The following is a 24161-nucleotide window of genomic DNA, read 5'->3' as shown; positions in this document are numbered from 1 at the left end:
CAACTTATTTTGTAAGGATTATAGGAAGTTACCTAATGACCTAAATTAACTAGACCTATTTAACACTTACACACCCTGTACCCCATTTTTTTTATAATACAAAAGTACTTTACACACAGAAGAAGAAGAAGAAAAAAAAAACAAACCTGAATATTTATTTATTCCCTATTCTAATACTTACGATAGAATCCCCTTGATGACGACATACAGAGACGGCAGACGGGTGAGGGTAGGGTATAAGTGTAAACGCAAAAGAAGTCCTTCGGGTCTTTAGAAAATTTCTTTTCTATACACATGTTAAGCATTATGATTACTTTTTTTTTCTTCATCACTTTAGGTCTTACACTTATATTGGATGGTGTTGAATTTTTGTATATGTAAAAAAAAAACTTAGCCGACTTGGTCTTATTGAGTGCAAAAAGCATATACCTAGTATTATTTATGATGGATGAAGAGTAGGTAAATACATATACAAAGTATGTACCTAGTTATTTTGTATATGCTATACAATTGTGCCTGGAATGATTGATTTCATATGAAGTTGAAGAAGTATATCCATACTTGAGAATTGGGGATTTAGGGATTCAGGTTTTTGTAACATGACCTATTCTTTAGTAATGAAAATGAGGGTTGTGTGTGTGGGTTAATATAAACATATGGTGGTTAAAAGTTAACAGAGAAGACTTAAATATGTAGGTTCTCACTCATAAATTACAAATAAGACTTAAAAAAGTATCTTTTGAATATTTAACATACATTTTTATGATAAAATGATCCTTAAACAATTGGTTCTTTAGAGAAAATTATTGTAATAAATGTTAAAAAAAAACATTTAATTTTGTAATTGAATCAACTAATTTAAATTGAAAACAGTCCAGCCTACTGTTCAAGACTTCTGGTATATTTAATCATAATAATAAAATATACCAGAAAATAGTTAAATATACCAGAAAAAAAATAAATATACCAGATGTAAGGTTAAATCTAAGATATTTTTTTCTCTGTATAGTTATCGAGGATCGGATTGTCTTCGACTGCTGATTTTATTTCCTATCAGAGGATTGAAATAATTTTTTTTTTTAGTTTTTGGAGAACTCTTTTACCGGATTGAAGGAAATATTTTATAAGGTATTTTTTTACATCCAGTTTTATTGAATTTCAATGCAAATTTCATGTTTGTCTAATGCCATGCATGAGCCAAATTGCACCGAAAAAAAAGTTTAACAATAGTGTTCCCTTACGTATTCTAGCTGATATATAAAAATGCAAACATTATACCTCTGTCAAATGTACATAGAAATTTCAAAATATTTGTACCTTAAGACTTTAGAAATGATGTGATTTCAATGTTATATTAACATGAACAATGTAAAAATAAACATTATATAAATGTTATTTTAACGTTGTTTCATGTCAAATTTACATTAAAATAATACAAAAAAATATATATATATATGGCTTTTCCCCCTCAGAAAATATGGATATACATAATATATTTTTGGTCCTTAGTCATTCTTAGTCCTTCTTGAAGATGAAGGTGATAATGAGTCTTATTTGTTAGATCATTTTTTTTTATCTTTCTTAGTCTCTACTTTAAACATAGTTGGTAGCTATTTAACTCCAAAATAGTTAATTTTTATGAAAATAAATAAGGAATATGTAAAAAAAGAAGCTGACTTACAAAAAATCAAAAAATTGAATAAAAAAAAGTTTAAAAGTGCGTTTTTTAACTGAGTATGAACGGTTATACCTTAATTCAAGATCCAAAATCTTTTTGACATCACTTCAGCTAGATTTCAAGTTTGTAACCAGTTTCGGAAAAGAAGATTCTTTAAATGCTTATTTTGTTCGCCATTGGAACCACAGTTTTGAAAAAAAAAAACAAAAAGTTTAGAAACTATTTCATATTTCTTATATTATTATGCTTCAGTGAACTAAATTTCATAACTTTTCATCAAGAAATGCACGTGAAAATGATTTTTGACCCCAAATAGCACCAAAGGAACCACTGTAGGAGAATGATAAGTCTTCTTGACCGAAGGATTTTTAAGTCTTCTGTAAATTCATGACTTTCACTGACCATGTCCTTTTCTTTTTTACTTCTTATTTGTTAAAAATCATTTTTATCAAAAAACAAAACTGAATTCCATGAATAAAAACTGCATTTTATGGTTTTTCTAATATAGTTCTTATGTAGCCACCAGCTTTCCAATAAAAAAAAGAAAAATAAAAAAAAAAAAAATACAGACGAATTGAATAATAATTTACCAAATAGTCTATAAAAAAGAAAAAAATTCCTTAAAATGGGATTTTTGCCAAATTTAGACAAATTTCTGGACTATTTTTATTTCTACTAAATATTTAACGCATAGAAGAGTTGTTTAAAGCTATTATATTAAAAAAAAAAAAATAAGATGGTAGGGTGGTCAAATATTTTTTGTAAAAATAACACTTTTTTAAAGTTTATTCAAACCGCGTCCGAAAATATACACGGACTTTGATTTTTTTTAAACCCTTCTTTGTCCTCATCATTCGCAACTTTTTCACACTCTTACAATTTTAAATTCGAAAATAAAAGTTTTTCGCTCCACTTTAATGTACATAATGTATGTTTAAATTTTGCTTATCCAAAATCTTTTCCATTATTTTTTCACAAAATTAAATTTAAAAAAATAAAAATGGAAAACTTTTTCATTCAATATTTTATCAAGCCTAATTAGCAGTTAATTAATCAAGACCAAGAAAAAATTCATCACCTTCATTTCTTGGAATAATTCAAAAGCAAAAGACACCTTTATTGTTCAAAGGACTATGTGCGCATCATATTTTTCAAGTGTTTTTCCAACAGACTTTTGATTTTATTCGATGTGACTTCTAAGAAGGACAAGAAAACGAAAACTAAAAATAAACTTCACTTTCTTAGAATATATAATTCAATTTGGCTCCTCACAAATAAAATATTTAAAAAAAAAATGCATTCCCCAGACTGTGTTAAGAGCTTGAAAATTGCATTCACCTTGACACATTAATTTAAAGAAAGCCATTTATACAAAAATAAAACAACAGCACACGGTGCTCGCTCTGCTCTCTGCAACACAGAACAAGGACGATACGATGAAGATGTCGCTTTATCAAGTTAGAGTCTGATGCATAAAAATGTAGGTGGATGGGGGTGAGTCCTGGTAATAATGGTTGTCTAATGTTAAATCCTCGAAGGAGAGCTTTGGCATGGGAAATTCTTCTTCTCCTTTCTAAGAAACGTAAATCAATAAGACCCCCAGCCAGAGCGTTCCAGCCAGACTGATTCTGTATTCATTGCGAAAATGAACTCAAACTCGCAAAAAGACGACATCAACGACATGAATACAAGAATTAGAAGGTAAAGGATGACAAAATAATATATATAAAGGTAGATTTTAGATCCTTTTGAAAAAAAAAACCTTTAACAAATATAACTAACAACAACTATATACGAACTATTATAAGGTAAAAAGGGATGTCAGTTAGTTGCCTTAATCTATCTCATGAATACATAAGTTTCCCTAATGAGTTCTTTACAATGGAAAATGTTTATCGCCTGACATCTTAGAAAAAAAACAAAGTGATTAGTTCTCAAAACTCTCACAGGCAGGTTAATAGTCTTATATATTTACTATAGAAGACTCTGCGTTGTTGTTCTTCTTCATTATATTTTATATACAAGTAACTATAACTACATGAAATATCTTTGCAAAGAAAGATGTAGATACCTTTCTAACTCAGAGCACCTCTCCAGACGAACAAAATATTTCTTCTTTTTTTTTGTCGAAGAAATATTCAGATGTGAAAATATCATTATATCTTTTCGGGGAGTTCATTTAACAAGGTTACTTTGATCCTTCTTAAATTGGTAAAACATATTCATTAGTGTTATTATGAGACTCTGTTAGGGAACGGAAGTATACAAAATATAATAATTAAGTTATATACTAATTAGTAAAAATTTTCTTTGCCTACTATCAAGATCAATAAATATTGTATACTATTGAGTTCATCTGGAAGGAGATTAAATCCATATGAAATTATAATACATTGAGTTGTGATATAATTTGTTATCGTGGATTAGAGTTATTAAACCACATAGAACGGAATTATTGATAAAATTAGCAGGAAGCATTATTTTTTATTTACCTACTTCTAAAAAAAAATCATGTGTGCAATTCACACGTGGTTGAAGTGAAACCTTAAAAATCATTTAAAAAAAATCGAAAAAAATATAAATTTTTTTTTATTCCATCACTTTTTTTATATGACAACCTACAATAAATTTTATACCACCTGAAAGCTTATTGTTTCAGCTCAAAATATTTATATCGACCATGTCTATACAACATCTACAAAAAGAGCTAGAATTTTTTTAACCCAATTAGTTTTCATAAAAAAGCAAAACAATCAATCTCTTTTCTCTTCTAACGCCATTAAATCCATTTTTTAAAAGACAACCTATAATAAATTTTATATCATTATTATTTCACCTTTTATATGACGCTTCAATCATATTTCTACCATGCCTACAAAAAAAGTAAGCATTTTATAAAGCCAACCATGTCGAAATTTCAAACTGAGATTACAGGTGTTTTTAGGTATTTTTCAAGTTTTTCAATTAAAGATTATATAACTTGTAGAGCACGTACCGTTATGTGTGATATATTAAATGAAAGGTAATATTATCAGCATGCGTTGTAAAGTTAAATAAATTTGTTATGTACTCTAGATCAATTGATATAACGTGTTTAGAAAAAGAACATCTTTTCACCGTTATCTCAGAATTTTGAATATGAAATTAATTGATAATTTATTTAATTACCTATCTACTATATAAATTTCATTCATATGTCTATTAAAACAAAAAAGTTATGATCAATTGATTTTTCGTGTCACTTTTTCGTTTCATCTTGTTTCAAATCACTACGATACTAAAGAAGTTTTCACTTCAAAAATCGAAAACACACAAGTTTTACCTAAACGGGGGAAAAATAACCCTAAGGATAACTTTAATTCTGCTATATTTAATCATAATTATAGTTAAATATACCAGAAATTAGTTGAATATACTAGAAATAATGTTAAAAATACCAGACGTATCCTGATTTTATTTTTCTCTTTGTAATAAATAAATGGCTATGAGATAGAATTTTTGAAATCGTTAAATAAAACCATTTGAAGTCCAATTTTTTATGAAGCAAGGAAAATGGAAAGAACAAAGCAATAAATGTTTTTTACCTCAAAATCGTGTAAACATCAAAATATATGTTAAATTCTGATTTCTGCCTCTTAATGAAAATCATTATATTTTTTTTAAATATTTGCAAGTTATGGCAGTATTACTCCTTCATTTTTTGTCTGAACACAGTGTGAATCATAAAAAGCAGAAAAACGACAAATATGTATGTCCTGTGTGTTCGAGTATTGAATATGTGATACTGTACATTTGGTTGGTGGTGGGCGAAGTCTTCCTGGGTCTGAAGAGGTCATAATTTAAGAGTATTTTGATACCAACTCTTTGCTTGCGAAAAAACAAATTCCTTGAAATAAAGAAATCGAAAAGAATAATAGCTATTTACATGCTGTACATTGTATAATGTTTTATCTGTGTATCTTCATGAATTTTAGAAAAGGTGAAATGGATCGCTGCATTACACAAACCCCAAAAAAAAAATTAAATAAATCATATACTTTAAACCAGGAAATTGATAAAGAATATGTACTTTTAAATTTGATTATTTAAAATAATGTTTATAAAATTATTTCAAACACCCTATAAAAAAACTAAATTAAAATTAGCAAGGTGTAAAACTAAAAAAAGAATAACAAATTTTAAATTTAAATCAAAAAAAAAAAAAAAAATAATTAAAAATTGTATTTTTTCTATTTAAATTTGGATAGTTCACAATATCACCGGAATATGAAACGGTAAGATTTTTCAAAATTAATTTTTAAAACATTTATTTATTGCTTATGTTTGTCTGCTTATTTTTTCATTCGTTTTTTATTGGTTATGGGATTAATTTTGATTTATATGTTTTGATTTTACTTTGAATATCTTCGACTGTCAATAATTTAAAAATGAAAAGATATATATTGGTGATCGGAAAGTTAAGTAACGGGAACAATTACAAGGGAACACTGAATGATATTAGTTAAAAATCTGCCAACTTTTTTTTCAAAATGGCGGTTCCACAATGGCGGCTAATATGTATACCTACGTTTAAAAACAAATTTAATTTTTTTTTTTTTTTTTTCAAAACAGGATATACCTACTCTTAAGTTAGAAAATCAATTAAATTGATATCAAAAAGCTTTTGATCGTGGATTTAGGTAGTAATAACTTCTTATATTCAATGAAAAAATTAAAGTTCAAAAAATTCGAAATAAGTAAAATATAGTTTTAGACCTTTATTTTAGACCTTTATTTAACCTTTAACAACACCTCATTTTTCTTTCTTTGTTTTATTTTTTTTTTTACAATTATAACTATTTTCTGTTTTTGTTAAAGTTTATACACTTATAGATAAAACACTCATGATAAAATAAATAATTTGTTATCGGATGGTTAACCTATTTTCTGGATTTAGTCATAATTTTAAAAACTTTGTACCTATTTTCTTAAAAAAAATTGCTATTTTGGCATTATATTGCTGCTACCTGTATTTTAATGTAAATTTAAAAAAAAATATGAAATACAATGTTCAATAAAGCTGAATATATATTATATTTTTCGTTGAATACAAAGCACTAAAAAACTTGTGTCCACTGTCCATCACGTTTCGAAAATAAAAACTCATCTTGAAGTTCTTATGTATAAAATGTGACGTAATTTTTTTTTACTTTGAATTTAATTAAGATTATTAATATGCATTAGAAAAATATATTTTATTTCACTGAAAAAATAAAAAGGTACACAATATAATGTTTTCAAATATTAACTTTCAAACATATTTAGCAACAATATAACCCGAAAATAGTCATTTTTTTTTTGTAAATAAAGGGGAGAGATGCCAAAATTGTGCTATTTTAAAAAAATCCATGGAAAAGCATAATAAGAGGTTTAAAACTGTATTTAACTAATTTGGCAGTTTTGAAATTTGTTTTCAAAATTTTTGATTTTTTTTTCTATTATGAACAGTAATTTACACATACAGAAATCTAAGATCTAATAGCTTTTTGACGTGAATTCAGCCAAATTCCTAGCTTATATACCTCTTGAATTGAAAAAAAAGTTCTATTTTTAAATGCTAATTCTGTCCGCCATTTTGGAACCGCCATTTTTAATAAAAAGTCATTTAGAAATAACATAGCCTTCAGTGAACCGAATTTCATGACTTTTCGTCAGGAAATGGTCGTGAAAATGTTTTTTTTTGACGCCAAAAAGCTATAAGGGCACTACCGTGCTGTGGTTCGGTGCAATCTCATATTTACTCGGGTCCCAAGTAATGGTTACAAAGCATTATAATTAATTCAAAAAAGTCTCCATCAAATTTGGTACACAAATAAAAATGCATTTTTTTTTTTCTCAAATTTTTTTTTCTCAACTTGAGCCTCGATCTATTTTAAGAGTTGGAAGGGCGATTTTAGAATTTCCAACCAGAATTTGTATTATATTTAAAACCCAAATGGGTTTTCCGAAAAACTTTAATAATATAGTGAAAAAAGATTAAAAAATTCAATAAAAATAGCTTAACCCTTTTCATCTTGTCTAATATTTATTCAAATATAATTGAAAACCAAAATTCTTTTAAACGTTGAAGTCACTTCTTTGTCATTTTTTGAAAAATTAAAAAAAAAATAATCATACCTCATATAAAATGAAAAAGGTAAAAAAAACAATTTGCAAAAAAAAATCTGGGTAATAATAATAAGAAACCCCTAAAGGAGTGCGTCTTTTATACCTTACCCAATAACCTATACCTATATCAGTCAGAGTCAACGTAAAGTTCAAACAAGGGAAAGAAAGAAGAACACACAAGAGCAAAAAAAAAAAAATAATAATAAAAAAAGAGGATAAACAAGGAGAAAAAATCTTTAAAAAATAAAATATGCAAATTGTTCGTATAATCTTGGAGATACACTTTAGCCGGTGACACACAATTCACCGACATCATCGTGTGATTGTTGTGTCCTTGTGCTCGTTTCCTGTCATCACCTTTATATATACGTTTTTCTTCTACTATATAGGGTAACATTTTTTTTGGTTATTCCCCGCAAATCTGAATTAAACGTTATTCCCGGTGTGTAATAGGTCCTATTTTGTGGTTTGTTTTGTTTCTATCTGGCAAAGCTTTTTTTTGTTGTCCTTATTCAGGCGAATATATATTATATCCAGGTTTTGTGTTTTTTAAAGCCTTGCAGGGTTAAAAGATGAATAGATACACGACTGATACGTAAAATTGTGTACAAAGATCAAAAAGATGCAGAAGAAGGTTAGGTCCTTTATTATAAAAAAAAAAGTGAAATACAAAGTGACAGCGATAGAGGATTTTTTATTTGGTTTTATTTTTTTTTTTTTTTTGGTCTTTTTTTTGTATATTCCTCCACACCACAGTAAGAATTTATAATGAAATACACGAAAAAGTCCTTTTTTTGTTTGTTCCTTTTATTTCGGTTTTCTTCGCAAGGATAATTTTTTTTCTTCTTTGAGTGAAAAAGATAAAAATGCCGCCTTTTTTCTCTGAATCTGAGGGATTCATCTTAAATGCTTCTTCTACGAAATGATATAAGATTTTTTTATTTTTTCTGAGAAAAAACAGAGAGGTGGTAGGTATGCAGGATATTAAAAAATTGTTCCACTAAACCCAAAAAAGAAGAGAAAAAGATGGTAAAAAAGATTAAGCTGAAGGTTTTTTTTTATTTTATTTTAGAGACAAACAATAGAAAAAAAAGATAGATATTGTGAAATTTGACTTTTTAAGGATTTTTTTTTTGTTTCGTTTGTTTGAATGTTTAACAAGGATTTTGTATTTTATTTGTTGAAAATCCTTCCAAATCTAGTGTAAAATTGTTAAATTTTAACGAGTTTTTATTTGTGTGTTGTTTTCTTTGTAACGACTTAAGACGCGGTATACCTACCTACTTTTTTTTGAATTTTTGTTTTCGTTTGAGTTTTTTTTATATGTTTTGATAGGCAGTCTTGGTTCGTAGTCTTTTAATCTCTTGGTACTTTTCTTTATTGAGTTTATCAGAGTTTTTAACATTTTTATTTGTTGGTGTTTTAAAGAAAAAGCTGTAGAAATTTATTAGGGGTCAAATTGTTTAAATGTTTTAGATTAGAGAGTACCTGAACGCTAATGCAATGTATTAAAAAAGTTTGTAACCTTGGTACTTTTTGGACAAAAATGTAAAGATAACGTCTTAACTACAAATTGAAATATTAGTTTTTGAACTCTTATCTTATTGAAATAATTTTTGGTTATTAAAAAATTTTAAAAACCTTCTATATTTTAAAAATAAAAAAAAAATCATGAGTGCAATTCTCACGTGGTAGAAGTGAGACCTTAAAAACTCATTTTTCTTGAAAGAAAATTCGAAAAATCTATCTTTTTTTCTTCCATCACCTTTAAATCCATTTTATTATATTACCACCTATAACAAATTTTATATCATATGAAAGGCTATTATTTTACCTTTCATATAACTTTTCAATCAGATTTCTACAATGCCTACAAAATAAATAAGAATTATTTAAAGCCATCCATATCGAAATTTCAAATTCAGATTACGGTACTTCCTACACTGGAGGTTGGTCATCGGCAATAGATCTCCACAGGTGTTTTGAGGTATTTTTCATGTTTTTCAATTTAATATTGAGTAGCTTGTAGAGCACGTACCATTTTGTGTGATATATTAAATGAAAGGTAATACAAATCAGCATGCGTATTTTACTTCAATTAAATTTGTATGTCCTCTAGATCAAAAGATATAACGTGTTTAAAATAAAAAACATCTATTCACTCAAAATTTTGAATATAAAATTGATTGAAATTTTGTACAATTATAGTACCTATACAGTATAAATTTCATTCATCTGTCTATTAAAACAAAAAAGTTATAATCAATTGATTTTTCCTGTCGCTTTTTCGTCTACTACGTCACTACGATACTAAAAAAGTTTTCACTTCAAAAAGTAAATAATATAGATATTCAATTAAATGTAACGTTATATATTTTATAACCATCAGACAAGCAAGACGCTTCCAACGATACTTTATTTGTTTTATTTCGATAAGTAGTTCAAAAGTTATGAGGGATCAGATGAACATACATTTTTTTAAATTTCGAATTTTGGAGATTTTAATTTTGAAGGTTTTTTGTTTTGAGGATTTTGTGTTGCCAATTGATCCAATAGATCTAAATCCCAAGTTTTGTGACTGAAAAGCCTTTAACCTGATTAGAAAATATTAATCCTTCTCTGGAAGGATTTAAAATTGACCAAGTTTGTGGTCAAAGCCAATGATTTTTTCCAAAAACTGAATTAAGGTACACTCTCCTAATACTGACAGAGTTCATTTCAATTTCTTATAAATTACCCTCGCACTTCAATCTTGAATTCCATTTCAATTCCATCTTCATTCATTTCTTCATATACCTAAAATTACTTAATTGGTAAGCTCAACACAAAGGACTTTCACGTTCAATAATCGAGTCTAACCAAAATCAAAAGAATTCTTGCATGTCTATGTCAAAATGCGAACAATTATGTTAATCATTAGTCAGTGTGTAGGCCAGTAGTAGTATAGTAGCAGTGAGAGAGAAAGACAATCAGGACATGCCAACAGGATACAAACTTAGGACATGCATTGACATTTATCCCATCTCCACTATAAACATACATGAGTCAGAAATATAGACTAGAAACTAAAGAACTAATCACTCCTCCAATTTTGACATATTCACCCTTAACCAAAGAGACCAAGAGATAGAGAGAGAGAGAAGGAATCCAATGATTAGTGGAGTTAATTAAAGGACATACTATTTATGGTATGTAATTTTCATGACAGAATTTCAGCTCAGTTCAGAGTTCTGTCATACTTATGTAAGCTTGACATACCATAGATAGCATTTTGACAGAAAGTCGTAGATACCTACTCTACACACACGAAATCCTTTTAAGATATAACTACGCACAAGGACTCTATATCTATAGGACTATTCACGTAGGTATATCCGGAGAAGTCTGAATATTAATCACCTGTAATCATGTCATACAAGTTTTGGAATGTGCTCATCAATTATGTACGATTCCTTAAATGGTTTTAGTGGGGAGTCTCCTTTTTGTGAATATGTATTTGTATGCGTGTATATGTGTATTTTAATCATTATAACTACATATATATAGTGAAATATGTGGTAAAATGTGACGGCGGCGTGTGTATGTCTAAAGAAGGTTTTTGTTTCTTGACAGCTGGTTTATGTGCCGATTATGGTAATTTCTTTATCCTTATTTCAACAGTTTGAACACATATAGAAGCAAAACAAGGTCCCTCGCCAATCGTAGATTTGTGTATATTATGATGGATTGTGTACACAATTTTGACGGATTAATTTATGGCTAGAGAGATGTGAAACCAATTGAATTATTAAAGTGGTTTTACTTGGAATAATATTAAAGGTTTTACGTGTGTGTATGTAAATGTAAGCATAAATGTGTGTTTAAGGAAGAAAAAGGTTTTATTTAATTTTTTTTTCTTGGAATGAAATTTGTATATTCAAAGAACAGATTTTGTAGGTACAACATTGAACTCTTATAAGAATAGTTTAGACCTTCAAAACTTGACATGAATAGTGCCATTAAATTACTTATAAATGTGTGTTATTGTAGAATAAAGTGGGTTGTAATATTAAATTCAATGGAACAACACTAATCAATGGGGTAAATTTTTGAATAGGCGAGATATTGCTTAGTAATAATTGTATAGTTAGTTGAGTTCAGTTATTTAGGGGATTGTTTTTTAAAAGGGTGGATTTTGTAATCTTAAAGTCGATTATTCAACATTAGTCAGAATAAGATTAAATTTTAAAGAGATTTATGAAGAAAATTAAATTGTGGCAACTTCAAAAGATAGGATAAAGTGGTTTGAGAATTTATATTAGGTACATTATTTTCTATCATTTCATCTAAAAAAATCGATTTTAGTAAAATAAGTTAATTTTTCATATGATAACTTGTTTTATTTATAACGCAAATAGGGAAAAGAAATGTGTTCCAAAATTACGATAGTGGAATCGTTGGGTGCTACCTTATTGTATTTTTTAAACTTAAAACAAACGCCCAATATATACATATATTTTGTCAATCACATTTTAATGTAACTTTTGAAACCCAGTTTAACTTTTATATGACAATGTAAAAACTCTCATTTAATTTTATTGAACAGAACTTATGAATACGGCAGACATTAATGAGAAATATCGAAGAAAATAATTCAGCTTTTAAAAATCCCCAAAATACCTTAAATAATAAGGCAATACTTTTTTATTCTATTATTTTGTTTTCATTGTCATAAGACAGATATTTTATACAATTAAAAAAATCATAAAAAAAAATACAACAAAAAGGCTTTTCTACAGTGATTCTCTGACGTACCAACGTTATAAAAAACGGCACCCGTCGAGGTCTAACCTCTTAATATTTGAGACAAATGGTATTTCGAGAATTTTTTCAAACGTTTAAACTATCCTTATTTAAAAGAAAATTTTAAATTTTTCAAAAAACACATTTTTGAATTTTTAAAAAATATTTCAATTTTTTTTTTTTGAAAAATCAGTTTTTTTGAAACGGGTTGGTAAAAAATTTTGAAATTCCGTTTTTATGTGTAAATTAATTATTTCTTCAACATGGCATACCAACTTTTTTTTTGAAAAATCTTAGATATTTTTATATATCAAAAATTATTTTTTACCGACTCACAGTGTGGCCAATGGTATCAAAAGCTGGCAAAAATAGCTATTTTTAATTTGTACCGAAATTGCCAGATACAAATTAACTTTAATAGAGGGATTAATAGGCTGCACAAAACCGGTTTTTATTCCACGATTTTAGCCTAACGGGGAGATTAACTACACTTTAAAATGTCACCATTGACGAAATTATTCGCTATTTAACTTTTTACTTGCGATATAGGTACTATAGGGCAAGTTTAGGATTCGTAAAAAAAATCGAACTCGAGATAACAATTTTACATGACATTACGATGATGGAGAATGCCAAAAAAGTGGGTCCGGCAATTCTGTCTGTCTGTCTGTCTGTCTGTCTGTCTGTCTGTCTGTCTGTCTGTCTGTGTGTCTGTCTCTATCTGGAGCTGCAGCCTAAACGAGTGAAGTGATTTTCTTCAAACTTGGTAGTTAGCAATTTTTGGTGATTCCCTAGAGGGGAAATTGAAATTTTTTTTTTATGACCAAAACTAACGGTACCTGCCATATAACGGAAATAGAAAAGTTAATTTTTTTCAAAAACGGCTCTAACGATTTTGATTAAAATTTTTGTGTGTAGTACTACACATAAGAGCCAACTTTTTAAATAAAAAAAATATTTTTTGTACCGTTATTAACGGTACCTGTCATAGAACGGTTTTTTTCGTTTCTGAATATCTCGTACAACATTAACCCGATTTAAATGAAAATTTTTATACAAAAGTGTGTAAGTAAAGATAATATTAAAATTTTAGAAAATTTTCAAAAAACGCATTTTTGGTTTTTTAAAAAATATTTCAAAATTTTTTTTTGAAAAATCAATTTTTTGAAAACGGATCAATGAAAAATTTTGAAATTTAGTTTTTATGTGTAAATTAATTATTTCTTCAATATGGCATACCAACTTTTTTTTTGAAAAATGTTAAAAAATTTTTATATATAAAAAACTATTTTTTTAAAAAACGGCTCCTACAATTTTCGAAAATTTTTTTCTAAAAATACCTTTTTATACGAGAAATAAAATGGCATATTTGTTTTTTTTTTTAAGATAATTTAAAACGGAGTTTAATTAATTATAAAAACAGATTTAATTTTTTTATACTACTTATGAAATTTCTTCAAAATATCAAATTTTAAATTTTTTGAATAAAAAGCTTTAACATTATAGTTACATTAAGCATAAGAGCAAGTACGTGCGACCCCAGTCGTGCAATTTATTACTTGCGATATAGGTACTATAGGGCAAGTTTAGGATTCGTAAAAAAAATCGAACTCGAGATAACAATTTTACATGACATTACGATGATGGAGAATGCCAAAAAAGTGGGTCCGGCAATTCTGTCTGTCTGTCTGTCTGTCTGTCTGTCTGTCTGTCTGTCTGTCTGTCTGTGTGTCTGTCTCTATCTGGAGCTGCAGCCTAAACGAGTGAAGTGTTTTTTTTCAAACTTGGTGGTTAGCAGTTTTTGGTGATTCCCAAGAGGGGAAATTGAAATTTTTTTTTTATGACCAAAACTAACGGTACCTGCCATATAACGGAAATAGAAAAGTTAATTTTTTTCAAAAACGGCTCTAACGATTTTGATTAAAATTTTTGTGTGTAGTACTACACATAATAGCCAACTTTTTAAATAAAAAAAATATTTTTTGTACCGTTATTAACGGTACCTGTCATAGAACGGTTTTTTTCGTTTCTGAATATCTTGTACAACATTAACCCGATTTAAATGAAAATTTTTATACAAAAGTGTGTAAGTAAAGATAATATTAAAATTTTAGAAAATTTTCAAAAAACGCATTTTTGGTTTTTTTAAAAATATTTCAAAATTTTTTTTTGAAAAATCAATTTTTTGAAAACGAATCAATGAAAAATTTTGAAATTTAGTTTTTATGTGTAAATTAATTATTTCTTCAAAATGGCATACCAACTTTTTTTTTGAAAAATGTTAAAAAATTTTTATATATAAAAAATTATTTTTTTAAAAAACCGCTCCTACAATTTTCGAAAATTTTTTTCTAAAAATACCTTTTTATACAAGAAATAAAATGGCATATTTTTTATTTTTTTTAAGATAATTTAAAACGGAGTTTAATTAATTATAAAAACAGATTTAATTTTTTTATACTACTTATGAAATTTCTTCAAAATATCAAATTTTAAATTTCTTGAATGAAAAGCTTTAACATTATAGTTACTTTAAGCATAAGAGCAAGTACGTGCGACCCCAGTCGTGCAATTTATTTTAGCTCGCATGGGTGTTTCAAGTTTTAAGTGCTATTTCGTTAAAACAAAAGATAAAAATTTGAAATAAAGATGGAATTACAAGCAAAAGGGAAGCTTTAGATTATCATTTCTCTTTTGAATTATGAGTGTGTAGTTTGTTTGAAATAATTTTTCGAATTCGGTGTCTTTAAGATCATTCGTGTTTTGTGTACTTCATACAAACTCCTTGAGAAAAAGTTCATAACGGTGTGAAGTGGCGCTTTTTTTTTAGTGTCTCTTTATTGATGAGAGTGTCATCTTTCATGTCAATTAAAAAAATGTTGCCCATGTTTGCCCCTTTTTGAGTAAACACTATGTCAAGTTATCTAAAAATAACCATTTTTTTGTATATATTTCTCAGATTCCGGCAGTGCTGACAATACCGGTCAACTAGATTTTTGACACAAGGACCTAATTATACTTTTCTGAAGGTTTAAGAGATTCTGAACTCGTATCCATAGTCAGAATTATTTTATTAGCCACAACTGAGAGTGCGTACGGTTAGCATTCTGGCTAAAAATTTAAGAAAATAGTGTTGATCAACAAAATGGAGACTCATCTTGAGATATCTCATGCATAAAATAAGATCGGAAAGATTTAAATAGTTTTTTGAAGAAGAAAAACAGATCACTGCGTCAAACTATGCTGAAATAATAAACCACAATTAGCATAACCTCAAAAACATTCAAAATAACGTTTTTTTCTTTGCATTTTATACCATTAATATTTCAAAAAACGGAAGATTAAAGCATATTTCTGGATGTGTATTCGAGTTCAGTATTCCTAAATCCTTCAGAAAAGTATATTTTGGTTCTTTGGACAAAAAAAAGTTGAATTTTGTTGACCAGTGTATTTTTTCATTAAGAAGATTTTGTTATGACCCAATTAATAAGTCAGGTCAAAGATCTTTGAGAGATAAAACTATATTTTTTTAAGAAAAACCTTATTTAAATAATAAAACCAGTAAATTCAAAGTATTGAAAAATTAAATAACAATTTTCCTTCTCAAACAACTTCAAGGCTAAAGGTAACAGATACCTTCTTAGTTATATGCGTTTTTAATAACTTTTCATAGAATCACAAGAGTTGTCTTAGTTTTGTACTTTATTATAGTATTTTTACCCATAACAAACTTAAAAACAAACAAAAATAATTTTTGCCAACTTTTCCTACCATCAGCCACACTGTGCGACTTCCAAAAAGGAGGAGGTATTCAATTCGCCTGTATTTTTTTTTTATGTTTGTTACCTCATAACTTTGGAAGGAGTGAACCAATTTTGATAATTCTTGTTGTATTGGAAAGCTGGTGGCTGCAATGTGATCCCATTTCAATTTCGTTCAGTTAAAGCCATAGGAACTAGGTATTAGAAAAACCATAAAACCCAGTTTTGAAGAAAAATACTCCAATTTTTAGCTGTAAAACACCAATAACGGTTCTCATAATATTGCTTTAAATATCAATTTATTATTAGTTTAGAATATTTTTTCAATGATGTGAATTTTGTTTTATTTTTCATAGAAAAAAAAATAAAAATGTTGCTCATACGCCACAGTTACCCAATAAGATATCTTATATGTCTATATCTTAGAGTAGGCAAATTTAAGATGCAATACTTTTGCTATAATATGAAATGAAATTTTAAGTACATATCGGTCATTTACTTGAATACTGTCATTATTCAAAAATCACGAATTTTGAGTTACTAATGCAGAAGTTATTGGAATAAGTCATTTCTCAGCTTTAAAAAATAAAAGAGAAAAAGCACTAGTTTTTTATTAGAAACTGACTTTTTACATAACACAGTTTTTTTTTTTTCAATTAAATGAGCGAAATGTTTAAAAAAAGATTTATACCTTTCAGTTAGAGACAATTTTTTGTGTTTGACACTTTGACCAGCATCACTGACTAATTACGTGCAATATTATAAAAAAAAAACTTTTTTTCATTGGCATTTATCAAAAAATTTAAAAAAAAAAATGTTCTAAAAAGGATTAGGTATTAATAAATATATTTAAAAAGAATACTGTTTTTATTTTTACTAAAAATCATATAATTTTCTAAAACTCTGTTTGAATTTTTTTTTTCGAAAGAGTATGCCGTTTGTTCAAAAAAAAAAATTATATAAAACCGGTCCCATTATTATTAAAATTTTAAAAATAATTCCAAAAACTTAAAGTTAGAAGTTAGGTTTTAGCTTTTGTATTGATACAAACAGAATTGCGAAACCCACATTTCCGCATTCATTATCATTGTATTGTCATGTCTGATCGTTGACTCTAGTCATATGTTATTTTTTACAAATATTCTTTCAACACCACCCCCCCCTCTTATTAGTTGAATTACATTAATAACGTTATTAGCAACCTTGGCTTGTGAGTTTTTTTTTTAAATTTATTCTTTTGTCGTTGAAAAAAATATTACACATACGCCCCAGTGACCGAATTCAAAAGAAACTTTTATTTTAAGCAATATCTTTGGCATTTTTTGCTCAATTTTTAAGATCAAAATGTCAATTGAAAGAATTGACTTGACAAAATTTTGAAACCTTTAAAAATGAACTTATTAAAAAAATGATAAAAATTACTTATATTTAAATAATTATTAAAGTTATTATTTTTAAAACAAAAAGTTAAAAAATTGCTTCTCTTTACTCAAATAATAAGCTTAAAATTGCAACTATAAATTCAAATTCCATATATAAATGCGAAAGCATATATAAATAATGTCGTGCAATTATTTGTTTACTTCCACGTAGCTATGTGTACGCGTGCTGGGCAAATTTTTTAAAAGAGAAAATTGCTCCCCATACATCTCTTCTCTACCACCGGAAAGGCAATCTCATCTTATAATCGTCAACCATAATATGCGAATAGTACCTACCTATAGAGAGGCAGGTATTTCTTGAATCTCAGAAGCGTGCTGTTTTCTTAATGCTACGTGCGTATACCTTTTGCGTTCGTTATATGATGACAGAGAACGGGCCATGGAAATCCTTTTGGAAACTTCTTCTTCAACTTCACTCTACTTCCCTAAATGGTACCCTCAAAATTATACAAAAAAAATATAGGAAGCATCCAATTTTTAAATCGGCATAATGGAGCCTGTGCTCTTTCCAACAAACATTATATTTCTCTCTATGCGTGTTATTATTCAAAAGCATGCTTGAGTTGTATAGCGCACAGGATATACATATACGCACTCATTCCAAAGATGATCTACCCCATTTACCACTCATGAAGCAACATCCTTTTTATAAAGGATGACGAAGAAGATATACATAGCTATGATTGCGAACAACGATGACGAAAATAACGACGACGTCTTCTCTACACACAACAACCGACAATGCACGACGACGACGAGTTTAAAATTGAACATGTTTTCCAGAAAATCTGTTCCGGTTTTTGAATAGCTTCTCTTCAACAAATATGAAAGCCTTTCACCAGCATATACCTCCACTTATTTACTTTTATATGAGGAGGTTCCTGGTTTCTTGTGTGGGTGTTGTTGTTGTTGTTACTATTTTTTTTTCCAACGCGTTGGAGTTAGGCAGATTGAAAGAAATTGAATGGAGCTATTTTCGTGAGTCTTTTGGATTTCCGGCCGCGTTCCGGCCATTTGTTTTATGTCTGCGTTTTGTTTTCTTATTTTTTTTTTTTATTTTTGCTTTTTGGTAAGGGTCTATGCCACATTGGACCCTTGAGAATTAGATGTGATCGCTCCAGTAACTGCTGTTTCAGACATTAAAATCTATCGTTTTATTTGATTTTTTTTTCTCTGTTGAAACAAAAAAAAAAGCTAAAAATAATATTTGGTAGGTACAAATAATATAAACGTTTGTATTTTGTAAGAAAAATATCAGTAAAGTTGTTATATGCATTTAAATGAGTCCTTCATGGGTAATTGGGTTGAAAGATGAAATAACCAGTGATGTCGTTTCAAGACAGGTGTAAGATGATGATTTGTATAAAATATAAACAAGGACATTTTTTTCGCAAAAAAAAAAAGAAAATCAAAAATGAGTCGTATGTGTGTCGCGTCGTATAAATGCGTATTGTTGAATTTTTGCATTCCTACCAACGACAGCACTGATCACAACACAAAAAGGTGAAATTATTTCTTTAACCCGAAAGCAGAAATAACAAAATATTAATCTGTTCGTGTGGGCGTTAGTCGTCCTGGCTGCTGTTGTGTGTGCTTTAGCAAAAGATGGTGACGAACTCAGATTTAAATCCTCTACCCACGAAAGTGGGTATAATTTTTATTATGATCTCAAAAATAACGGTTTTTTTGATGGTCGTGGTAAAGTGGAGAAACCCAAAAATTATAACGAAGATTAATGAGAAAAGCTAAAGCCTATTTCAAAAGAGTTATGGGATTTTGAGTTGAATAATAAACATATGTAATTTTTCATTTTTTTTTTTCTTTTTAAAATTGGGTACTTTATAACAGAGCAGAGGTGTGAAATAAAAATAATATAATTTATCTATGAAGGACTGGGTTTTTTTTTTTTTTAATTAGGTGTTCCAACAAAAAATAAATGTAATCATCTATGAAATAAAGTTTGAGGGAAAAATAATAATAGGATCTCTTCGTATCATCATAAATAAAAAAAATTTAAGTTCTTGAGCGATAAATAAAAGAATTTTGGATATAATGAGGCTCAAACGAACTTTTCAAGTTTGAAAGGGAAACCGTTTTTACATAACAATACTACCCATACTTGTAAAAATAAACAGAAAAAAAAAACATTTCATTAAAATTCAAGCTGTTTTTAAATTTGAAAAAATTAAAAATTTTTGTAAAGAAAACTATAATTTTTAAAACGTAAGTAATTTTTAAAAATTGCTTTTGTTTATTTTTTAAAAATAAGTTTTCGAAATTTAATTTTTTTTTTCTTTACATTTTTGAAAAACGTTAAAAACTTATTACGTAAAAACTCAATTTGAAACGATTATGCCTTCTTTATTAAATAAATCGTTTATTTCAAAAAACGACATAAGTCCATGAGCATAAACTTTTCAGGAGCAACAAAAAACTGTTTTTTACTTAAAATTCCACAACACTTCAAATTTAGAGTAGGTATGCCGAGTTATAATCTAGTTTAAGATGCATTTAGAAACCTTTAAAATATAAACTTTTTTTTGGGTCTTAGCGGCTTTTTAAGCCTTTAAAGTCGCTGGACTTTGTATAATGTCGTTTCTGAAATAAACGAATTTTTTTTGGTAAGACTTTTGTTTTTATTTAGCTATATAGCTTTCGAACCCTGCTTTCGATTTTAATAAATATAATAGCATTAGATAGAGTAAATCTTAACCTTTTTATAGATGTACCTATAACTTAAACTCTTGCGTTTCATGATGTTTGCCAAAATAATTTAAAACTGGTAAATAGTCATGTATTTAACAGTCAAAAATGTTGCCACCGCGTGAAATCTTTCCATATATTTTGAACCATTCACTTTCAGTTTTCGTATTTTGGGGGGTCAGACATACCTAATTTTTTTTTTATTTCAGAAGATGAACAACTATACCTAAATGAGAAATTTCCAAAAAAAAAGTTTTTGGAAAAAGTGGACTTATGTTGTTTCTGAAATAAACGATTCAAATGACTTGCAAAGCATTCTAAGCTAATTTTGAAGAAATGACTTTTTCAAAACTTTTCAAAACTATTACTGAAATTGTCTTGAAAGCTTGAAAAAATTAGATTTGATTTTCAAAGTCTTCTTCAAGTTATGTAGCCTTAAATTCAAATTATGTGAAAATTTCTCAGGTAAAACATATGGGAAAATAAAAAAAGAAATTGTTATTTTTTTAGTAATAGAGGATTTTTTTATATAGGTAATGTTGATTAAAGAAAAAAATAATAACAGTTTATTTGTCACCTAATTTTTTGAACAACTTATGGCTTATTTTAGTTAAATTCATAAAAAAAATGCATTTTTTGAAAAAAAAAGGAATTTTTGTATTAAAAAAATCTTTGAAAACTGTTTTTTTTTATTAAAAATGTCTACCATTCGATTAATCAAAGAATTGTCACTGATTCTGTGAAATTGGCAAAAAAATTCAGCTTTTTAATTGGCTCATTTGGAATTTTATATTTTTATTAAACGTTCATACAATTTCAATTGGTTTTCTGAATATTTAGCATGTCGCAGAAAATTATTCACATCAAAACATTTTCAACAAACAAAAATAATATCAAAAAATATTTTTTTTTTTTTAATAATCTTAAAGATTTATAAAGGTGATTCCCTAGAGAGCAAATTGAAATTTTTTTATCAAAAAAATCAACTTTATTTGCAAAATTTTCTGGATTTCGGATTTTCTTGTCAACTACACTTAGGAGCAAAAAAATGGAATCAAACTTTTGCGTTTTTTTAAAACGCTAATTGGCCAGGATGTAATTGACATACATGAATGTTAATTGCACCATTAAAAAGCTTGAAACAAAGGCTTTAAATCAATACTAGGAACTTTAAAACCCGTTCACTTTATAAGGATCCAATCAACATAAATGAAGCATGTAAGCAAAAAAAGACTGAAACTGAAACAGAGTATCTGGAAAAATTAACATTTAAAAAAAATTAAGTGCAATTTATTGACAGATAACGTCAATAGTAACGGTAGGAAAAAAAAACTGAAATTGAAGCAGAGAATATCAAGAAAATTTAACATTTAGAAAAAAATGAAGTGCAATTTATTGACAGATAGCTATGATACTATCGTATGCATTTTGAAGTTTTTACCAACAATTAAAAGTAAAAAATTCAAGCTTTTAAATGAGACCATAAAACTTGAAGAAACATTATTTTATCCATTGCAATTTTTGTTTTAAATAAAAATTATCTTTTTTGATTCCGTTTTTTTGCTCTTAAGTGTATTTAACCGATTTCAACACAAGTCTTTTTACGAAGAAAATAAATTTTGTTTTTTTTTTCTTAAAACATCAATTTCTTAAAAAAAGCTTGGTGAATATTCTTGAAATCTTGTTTTTTAAACAAATTCTTAGATGCCAAAGAAAAAAATTTGCTATAATTACGCCATTTTTGTTAAATGAATTTTTCTAAGTTTAATAAAAAATTTAATTTAAAAAAAAAACAACTTTAAGTAGATTTATTATCTATGAATATGCTTTTCCTAAAAAAACTTTTAAAGACTTCTCATATTATTTAAAATAGGTACCTATGATTTTTTTTTTTTTATTTTTAACATAGATATACCTATATTTTTTTTTTTTGTATTTTTTAACTAGTCATTTTAAAAGGGACAATTTTTAATTTCCATTCCCGTTTGTACATAAATTTAATATAGGTACCTAACCTTTTCTTTTGACATTTTCTTTGGTTGACCTTGCTCGAGGCGCCTGATCTTCTCATTCTGCGTTAAGTTGAGGTAACCTTAAAAACTCTATGGTTTCCATGTCTTATCCAACATCTCCCTTTCATTTTTATATGTATAGAAAAAAAGTCTGTTTTTATACTATCTTCAGAGTTCCAACCATTTTGATTTATCTTTTATAACCTCCGTCAGGACCCTATAACTAAACAAAAAAAAAATTTCGAATAAGATCGAGAGATAATAATTTTGTTGACTTTGGAGAAGAATAAAAAAAAGTCAGAATAGATAGGTATTCCCTATATACACATAACCTTCTAATACCTGAATCTTAACTCCCTAATTGTATCATTTTTTTTTTTTTCTTTTTGCTTACTCACACACACATAAACTTGAACGCGTCTTTTAATAATAAATGGTATATTATCCTGGAAAATCCTATTCATAGATACAATATAGGGCGGTGGGTATAAACCTAAGTGTGACGTTAAAGGGCATATAAACGCAGTATTGTGCGTTTGGCTTTAGAGCGTCATGTATTAAAGGTTTAAAAAAAGAAACCTTATTTTATTACATCCAATTCAATTTTAACATCACAAAATACGTCTGAAGATGAAAAGTTGATTAAAAAGGATATACCTTACCTACTTGGGGTTTTGAACCTATCCCCAGTGTGCTGCAGGTATACATAAATATTTATCTTTTCGATGTAGATTGTATTTATTTTAAACCATCACCCGTGCGTCCGTGCGTCGTCGTAGCCCTATCCCGGAGGTGCGTTATAACAAAAAGGTATAAAAGGAGATAGTATAATATGCCTTCAAAATGGATGGTCCTAGAAGTAAATTCGTTTGGAGGAAGCACTAATAAGGATTCAAGTATATATCTAAAATCCAAAGAAACCCCATACTAAAATATACACACACACATACACAGACAAAGAGCATGCAAATAATAATCAAAACCAAAACCAAAGCGACCTACAAACCAACCGACCGACCAAGACCGACCAAAGAGACCCTACCAAGACCAACCCGACATAACAGAAAACCCCTCTAAATAGACATTGTGGGGGAGACAGAGAGCGGGTTAACATTAATTTGTGTACTTTGACCAATTGCGTGTTGACTCTTGTGTAGAATGTTTGTCCTTTGGGTTGCTTAATTATTTATCTTTTATGGGCGAAATCCCACAAAATACAACGTGTGATCTCAAATAACCTTTCTCTTTCCTCTCTACTCTGCATTTATATATAATAAAGAGTATAACAATTCATATAAAATATATATGTATCACAGAGTGAGTATATGTATGTATTTATATATTATGTAAATAGAATCTCAGTCAATTACCCACAGAGATTCAAATTCAATGTGTCGTGGCTTGAGGGTAACATCTTAAAAGGATTAAAATTTACAAATGAAATGTAGAGGGGTAAAAGGTAGGTACCATATCTACAAGTAGATGGGGGATTTTTCGGGGTATTACTTAACTTTGTATTAAATGTGTGTGTATTTTGGTGACTGTGGCATTGTGTGTGAAATTGTCTTGGAGGCTTTTAGACTGAATCTGGATCTAAAGTTCAATGTTCAAAGTAATTTTGTGGTTCAACTTGTGT

The 24161-nt window shown here is 27.9% G+C and overlaps 1 protein-coding gene across 6 annotated transcripts in view; it reads left to right on the top strand.

Moving 5' to 3' along the window:
- The window catches only part of LOC129911779 (collagen alpha-1(XVIII) chain), a 402503-nt gene that overhangs the window by 339576 nt on the left and 38766 nt on the right, over positions 1-24161 (top strand). For 5 of the 6 annotated variants that reach the window (XM_055989696.1, XM_055989697.1, XM_055989693.1 and 2 more), the window contains one exon: positions 5926-5952. The exons of the other annotated variant lie outside the window; for it this stretch is intronic. In XM_055989696.1, the coding sequence (XP_055845671.1) occupies positions 5926-5952 (27 nt within the window). The remainder of the gene's footprint in view (positions 1-5925; positions 5953-24161) is intronic. 6 annotated transcript variants of the gene reach the window in all.

The sequence above is a fragment of the Episyrphus balteatus genome, chromosome 2 (genome assembly GCF_945859705.1).
Source record: "Episyrphus balteatus chromosome 2, idEpiBalt1.1, whole genome shotgun sequence".
In the NCBI taxonomy this organism is placed as follows: Eukaryota; Metazoa; Arthropoda; class Insecta; order Diptera; family Syrphidae; genus Episyrphus; species Episyrphus balteatus.
Note: the sequence above shows the minus strand (reverse complement) of the source record. Positions and strands in the feature narration are given on the sequence as shown.